This window comes from Cebus imitator, unplaced genomic scaffold (genome assembly GCF_001604975.1).
Source record: "Cebus imitator isolate Cc_AM_T3 unplaced genomic scaffold, Cebus_imitator-1.0 Scaffold478, whole genome shotgun sequence".
Classification (NCBI taxonomy): domain Eukaryota; kingdom Metazoa; phylum Chordata; class Mammalia; order Primates; family Cebidae; genus Cebus; species Cebus imitator.
In genome coordinates, this window is record NW_016107793.1 from 1,174,653 (window position 1) to 1,182,510 (window position 7,858).

General features: G+C 40.2%; 2 protein-coding genes across 2 annotated transcripts in view; both read left to right on the forward strand.

Moving 5' to 3' along the window:
- Positions 1-7,241, forward strand: part of LOC119468715 (histone-lysine N-methyltransferase, H3 lysine-36 specific-like) — a 19,258-nt gene extending 12,017 nt beyond the window's left edge. Inside the window, exon 3 of the mRNA XM_037732923.1 lies at positions 7,084-7,241. Within this exon, the coding sequence (XP_037588851.1) occupies positions 7,084-7,241 (158 nt within the window). The remainder of the gene's footprint in view (positions 1-7,083) is intronic.
- LOC108292176 (histone-lysine N-methyltransferase, H3 lysine-36 specific) overlaps positions 7,084-7,858 on the forward strand; it is a 68,802-nt gene continuing 68,027 nt past the window's right edge. The window contains exon 1 of the mRNA XM_037732906.1: positions 7,084-7,208. The gene's annotated coding sequence lies outside the window, so the exon portion shown is untranslated. The remainder of the gene's footprint in view (positions 7,209-7,858) is intronic.

A 7,858-nucleotide genomic window follows, 5' to 3' on the forward strand; every position in this document is an offset into this window, starting at 1 on the left:
AAAAAAAAAAAAAAAAAAAAAAAAAAAAAAAAAAAAAAAAAAAAAAGGAAACACAGCAAGATCTTATCCTATGGAACCTGGCCAACAAGAAGACAAAGGAGAGACTGTCTAGAATTGAAATCCAATTTGTGTGAGGGGGATAGTGATGGAGGGGGTTAAGGAGCATGATTTTGAGAACGCAAGGACCTGTTTTAATGAAAAGAGTTCATGGGGAGTTTTGAGAGACTTTGGGTTGGAATTAATTTGATGGGTTTGTGTAAGTCACCACCCGGCCCCTATTTTGAGACAGGGTTTTGTTCTGTTGTCCTGGCTGGAGTGCAGTGGCACAGTCCTAGCTCATTGCATCCTCAAGCTCCTGGGCTTAAGTGATCCTCCCCCTTCAATCTCCCAAAATAGCTGGGACCATAGGCACATGCCACCACCATACAGGCTATTTTTGAATTTTTTGTAGGGATGGGGTCTGGCCATGTTCCCCAGGCTTTTGTTGAACTCTTGGGTTCAAATAATCCTCCTGCCTATGCATCTGAAAGTACTTGGATTACAGGCATGGGCCACTTTGCCTAGCTGTTTGCACCATTACTTTGAAGAAAAATGTTATGCTTCGGTATTTTGATCATAAAACGTGACAGGAGGTTTTTTTTTTTTTGAGCGGAGTCTTGCTCTGTCTCCAGGCTGGAGTACAGTGGCACAATCTTGGCTGACTGCAACGTTCATCTCCTGGGTTCAAGCGATTCCCCTACCTCAGCCTTCTGAGTAGCTGGGCCTACAGTCACGCACCACCACGCCTGGCTAATTTTTTATATTTTAGTAGAAACAGGGTTTCACCATGGCCAGGATGGTCTTGATCTTTTGACCTCAGCCTCCCAAAGTGCTGGGATTACAGGCATGAGCCACCGTGTCTGGCTTTTTTTTTTTTTTTTTTTTTAAACACTGAGTCTCAGACTGTCACTCAGGCTAGAGTTCAGTGGCACGATCTCGGCTCCCTACAACCTCTGCCATCTGGGTTCAAGCAGTTCTTCTGCCTCAGCCCCCTGAGTAGCTGAGATACAGGTATGTGCTACTATGCCTGGCTAATTTTTGTATTTTTAGTATAGGTGGGGTTTCACCATGTTGGCCAGGCTGATCTTGAACTCCTACCTTGGCTTTCCAAAGTGCTGGGATTACAGGCGTGAGCCACGCCACCCAATCTGTGACAAGAATTTTTTTAAAGGACGTACCCAAAATTCCATTTTTAATCTTTCAATTTTTTTATTTTCTGTTGATCCATAAAGTAATTGTGTAATATTAAATATACATGTATATTAAATTTTATTCTCCTATCTTTTGCCGTATACTGACATACATGACATACACTTTTATGTTATTGGGATAATGACATATAATCAATTATATACATTGTTATTATTATTTTATTTTTACAGATAGGGTGTTGGTGTGTCATCCAGGCTGGAGTGTGTTGGCACTGTCTTGGCTCATTGTAGCCCCTATCTCCTGGGGCTACAGTGAAGACATCCTCCTGCTTCAGTCTCCCAAGTAGCTGGGACCACACATATGTGTCACCACAGGCAGCTCGCGCTCTCTCTCTCTCTCTCTCTCTCTCTCTCTATATATATATATATATGTATATATATATATATGTATTTATGTTTTTAGAGGCACGGTCTCACTTTGTTGCTCAGGCTGTTCTCCTGGGCTAAACCATCTGCTCACCTTGCCCTCCCATGCCTTTTATATTTTTGGATAATTCTGTTCAGAGGTATAGTTCTCAGTTTTCTTGCATGAGACAATCATTTAACCGTATGATACTAAATTGATGATATATTTGTAAAGTGGTTTTTAAATTCATGTGGTAGTGCTGATTACATAATACTCTGTTGAAATATCTTTCTGATAGTCTATATAATCTATAGATATGTTGTTTAAAATGCAGGTCGAGCATTCCTAATCTGAAAATCCGAAATGCTCCAAAATCAAAATCTTTTTGAATATTGACATAATACCACAAGTGGAAAATTCCACACTTGACCTCATGCAGTGGGTTAGTCAGAACATAGGAACACAGCCCAATTTATTCAGTGTCCCCAAGGGAAAAACTATCCTTCCAAGCCCCCTTCAGCTTATATATATATTTTTTGTGCAAGGCCAGATTTTCCCATGCAATTATACCCATAAAAAGTGATAAAATGGTGGCCGGACGCGGTGGCTCAAGCCTGTAATCCCAGCACTTTGGGAGGCCGAGGCGGGTGGATCACGAGGTCAAGAGATCGAGACCATCCTGGTCAACATGGTGAAACCCCGTCTCTACTAAAAATACAAAAAAATTAGCTGGGCATGGTGGCACGTGCCTGTAATCCCAGCCACTCAGGAGGCTGAGGCAGGAGAATTGCCTGAACCCAGGAGGCGGAGGTTGCGGTGAGCCGAGATCGCGCCATTGCACTCCAGCCAGGGTAACAAGAGCAAAACTCCGACTAAAAAAAAAAAAAAAAAAAAGTGATAAAATGGCACACGTGGAGGCTGGATGCACCAACAGAAAGTTTTCCAAAATACCCCACGTGGGGCAAAAGCCTCCATGCATTATTCATTGTGTTTTTAAATGAAAAACTTTTTTTTTGGTTTTCTGCTTTGTGGTATAAAGATTTTGTTGAACTTGTCAGAAAGCCTACAGATATCCCCATGGATAAGAGTAAATAAGAAAAGAGGAATAATCTATGTATAGTGCAGAAAGGAAGTCAGGCTCTTGGAGAAACTAGACGGTGGTGTAAGTATGAAACATTTTACAGAAGAGTATAGGATTAGAATGACTACCATATATGACCTGAAGAAATAGAAGGATCATTGTTAATGTTGTATGCTGAAAGTGATTAACAGAAGTTAATGAAATACAGATAAACACTACATGAAGCCAATAATGAAGATCTCCATTGTGTAATGAGAGTGGATCCATCAGCAATGCAGTGAACACATGCAACTTATTGTGTACCAATCATAAAATAAAGATATAATGAACTAAAAATTGGAAGGAACTGTGAATATTCAACAGGCTGGTTGCAGAAATTTCTGAAAAGTCATGACATTAATGTTTTGAATATTGTGGTAATAGTGCTGGGCGCAGTGGCTTATGCCTATAATCCCAGCACTTTGGGAGGCTGAGGTGGGCGGATCACCCGAGGTCAGGAGACCAGCTTGGCCAACATGGTGAAACCCCGTTTCTACTAAAAATACAAAAAGTAGCTGGGTGTGGTGGCATGTGCCTGTGATTGAAGCTATTCGGGAGGCTGAGGCAGGAGAATCAATTGCATCCGGGAGGCGGAAGTTGCAGTGAGCTGAGATCACACCATTGCATTCCAGCCTGGGCAACAAGAGGGAAAAACTCTGTCTCAAAAAAAGATTTGTGGTGATAAAGCATCTGCTGATCTTGAAGCAGCAGAGATTCATTGGTGATTTTGCTGAGGTTATTGCTAATGAAAGTCTGACACCAGCACAGTATATAATAATGCTAGTGAAGGCTGGGCGTGGTGGCTCCCGCCTGTAATCCCAGCACTTTGGGAGACTGAGGCAGGTGGATCACCTCAGGTCGAGAGTTCAAGACCAGCCTGACCAACATGGGAAAAATCTGTCTCTACTAAAAATACAAAAATCAGCTGGGCGTGGTGGCACATGCCTGTAATCCCAGCTACTTGGGAGGCTGAGGCAGGAGAATCGCTTGAACCCGGGAGGTGGAGGTTGTGGTGAGCTGAGATTGCACTATTGCACTCCAGCCTGGGTAACAAGAGCAAAACTCTGTCTCGAAAAATAAATAAATAAATAATGCTAGTGAGAAACATCACTGTTTTGGTGTTACTGTCTCAGAAGGATGCTGCCTACAGTTGATGAGACAGTCCCTATAGTAATTCAGGATGACTAGGACAGAATAACTATGCTGGGATATGCTAATTAAGCAGGCATGTATAAGTGTAAACTTGCTATGATAGGCAAAAACTTGTGTTCTCACTGTTAATTATTTCCTTTTTTTGGAGATAGCCTCACTGTGTTGTCTTGGCTTGAGTGCAGTGGCACAGCCACAGCTCACAGAAGCCTTGATCTTTCAGACTCAAGCATTCCTTCCTGGTAGTTGGGACTATAGCTGTATGCTACTACACTGGGCTAGTTTTTTAAAATTTTTAGTAGAGATGGGGTCTCACTGTGTTACCTAGGCTGGTATCAAACTCCTGGGCTCAAGTGATCTTCCTGCGTTGGCTTCCCTAAGTGCTAGGATTACTGGCGTGAGCCACTCCACCCAGGTCCAAGGGATGATTTTTTTTTTTTTTAAGTCTGTCTCTGTCACCCAGCCTGGAGTTCAGTGGCTTAATCTCGGCTCACTGCAACCCCCGCCTCCTGGGTTCAAATGATTCTCGTGTCTCATCATCTGGAGTAGGTCACATTGCAGGCGTGAGCCACCATGCCCAGCTTTATATATATATATATATATATATATATATATATATATTTATATATATATATGTATGTATGTATGTATATATAGTATTTTTAGTAGAGACAGGCTTTTGCTATATTGGCCAGGCTGCTCTCGAATTCCTGAGCCACTGCACCTGGCCCAAAGGCGTGAATTTTTTTACCAGTCTTTGATTATGCTAACAGAAAGGTATGGATCTTTAGGGACATCTTTTCTAATTGGTTTCACAAACATAAAGCAGTAGTTGGTGCTCATTTCAGGGAAACTGGACTGGATGATGACTGTTCCTCCTTACAAACTGTTTTGCTCATCCTACTGCTGAAATTTTATCAAAAATAATGTCTATGCCATGGACTTTCCCTCAAGTGTGACTTCATTAACTCTGTCATATGACCAGGGAATCCCTAGATTGATGAAGAGTAAATATAAAAACACTTTCTTGAATAATATTGCTGGCAGCTGTGAATAGATGTCCATACATCTATTGTGGAAGGTTTTCAAAAGGAGTGAAGGATGCCATATATGCTGTTGTCAGTGCCTGGAACACAGTGACTAAAGGTACAGCTGTGCATGCCTGGCACAGCTTCTAACCTTCAGCTATGTTCACCAATGATAATGAATAAGGTGATGATTTTGTTGACTTCTTCAGTAAAGTGAGAAAAATATGTAATGTGCAAAAAATATACATTCAGTTTGTCAGTAAGCTGGAAGAAGTGGGTAACGAGAAAGCCTTTAATATCAACAGTGCGGCTCCAGTTGTTTTTTTGTTCACCCATGGTGATAGAGCTGACAGCAATCTGAATCAAGGTAATTGTGACAATGGAGATGACATTAACACTGCAGAAAAAGTACCTATAGATGACATGGCTAATGTATGTGATGGGCTTATTGAAGGACGAGAGCAGTGTTCATTCATAACAGAAAAAGAACTCATGTCAGTTTATAAGTTGAAAGCCTTGGGCCAGGTGCAATGGCTCACGCCTGTAATCCCAGCACTTTGGGAGGCCGAAGTGGGCAGATCACTTGAGGTCAGGAGTTGGAGAGCAGCCTGTCCAACATGCTGACATGTTATAGGTGTGGTGGCAGGCAACTATAATCCCAGCCACTCAGGAGGCTGAGGCAGGAGAATCACTTGAGAATCGCTTGATCTGGGGAGGCAGAGGTCACAGTAAGCTGAGATCATGCCACTGCACTCCAGCCTGGGTGACAGAGTCAGACTCCATTTCTAAATGAATGTATGAATGAATGAATGAATGAATGAAACCCTGCTAGACAGTGCTTGTTGTTAATGAGAGAGATGACTCTAGAGGAAATGTTTTTAAAAGCCATTTCACAGCATGCCTCTTTATTCCTAGAGGACTTTCTGGTTCCTCAACTGCTTCTGATGATGTTTCTTCTTACCTTATAAAACAGTATACAATAACCTTTTAATCAAAACAGCATCATAGTTGGAGACATAAAGCCCCACATTGTTATTACTGTTTTTTATCAGCTGACATAGGTATTCTAATGATGCTAATGTGCTGCTTACTACCCTCAACACGTTACTTTTTCACTGTGTTAATGGTGTGTCATGTTTCTACAGTTAAGTACTTATGTGTGAGTAGTGTAAGAAAACGTCTGCCTATCAGTAGCATATAAATTCAGAGGCAGGAATGAGGTAATGCCAAACAACCACAGATATTCCACGTGAGTGATTGAGATAATGACACTTATGCTTTCTTATGGTTTACTGTACACAAACTTTGTATAATGTAGAAAATAAATATTTTGTAAAATTACCTTTAAGGTATGTATATAAGATGTATATGATACTGAGTTTGGTGTTTCAACTTGGGTCCTATCCCCAAAATAACTTACTGTGTATATACACATATTCCAAAATATGAAAAATTTTGAATCACTTCTGATTCCAAGCATTTCAGATAAGACATACTTAACTTGTAACTCAAGATACATTTTACTTGTTTACCTGATCTAGCTGCTATAGTTTTGTTAGGTATATATTAGCTTTATATGTGCAGGTAGGTGTCAGTGACTATAAGACCTGGCTTTAGTAGGGCATAGCGGCTAATGCTGTAATCCCAGCACTTTGGGAGGCCGAGGCAGGTGGATCGCCTGAGGTCGGGAATTCGAGACCAGCCTGACCAACATGGAGAAACTTTGTCTCTACAAAAAATACAAAATTAGCCAGGTGTGGTGGCATATGCCTGTAATCCCCACTACTGGGGAGGTTGAGACAGGAGAATTGCTTGAACTGGGGAGGCGGAGGTTGTGGTGAGCTGAGATTGTGCCATTGCATTCCAGCCTGGGCAACAAGAGCAAAACCGTGACTCAAAAAAAAAAAAAAAGACCTAACTTTAAATTTAGCCTTTTCAAGATTGGATGGGCCATATATATTATGTTATATGTGTGTGTAAGGTAGCACAAGTCATTTTGTCTCCCCTAGCTCCTTTTGCATATGAGAAAACATAGCAAGCCATTTTGTGCCTCTCGCATCTTAAGCCGGAGTCTTTTTTACTATGTGGTTTCCCATCTGGTTACCTTTGGGAGTATCAGATGGTGTCATAAAAACAGTGAGTTTTCCTGAATCTTTTTGGTTAATGGTGAACTTGTTTATCATCTTTTAGCTGTGCGTTCAGAGAAGAAACGCCTTAGGAAGCCAAGCAAGTGGCTTTTGGAATATACGGAAGAATATGATCAGATATTTGCTCCTAAGAAAAAACAAAAGAAGGTACAGGAGCAGGTGCACAAGGTATGCTCCAAAATTTTGGCAAACTTTCATTGATCCTTAGGAAACTGCAGTGTTACTTTTATTGTCATACTTTACCTTCATGAAACAATAATTTCCTTAACTGGGATCCTGTTTTTTATTCTCAGCTTCTAGCATAGTACTTAGGATTTAGTGGTTATTCAGGAAATATATAAATGAGTCTACATACTATATTTATTTATATATATATTTTTCCCTCTTTGCCTTTAAAGAGTAATGACTTAGGGATGTTGTTATGATTTAATCTTAAGTAAAAATATAGCATATAAAGTGAAATATATGTAGTCTGATTTTAATTTCAAAAGTAAAAAGGCTTTATTTGTCTCATTTTTTAATTCAGTTTTTTTTAAATGAAGTATTTTAAAGTAGAGACATTTTGACATTCTACCCCTAAATAGTTTAATATGTAGTTAAGAAATGGAACATTTTCCTTTATAATCATTTTAACATATTTACATCTTATATAAGGTCTGTTTATCTGATGTCAACTCACTTTCAAATTTCACCAGTTATCTCCTAACCTTTACATTTGGATTATTCATACCAGGACTCAATCTGGGACTACTCATTGTAACTGGTTGTTATGGTTCTCAAATCACTTTGAATTCAGAACAATCCCTTTTTTCATGATC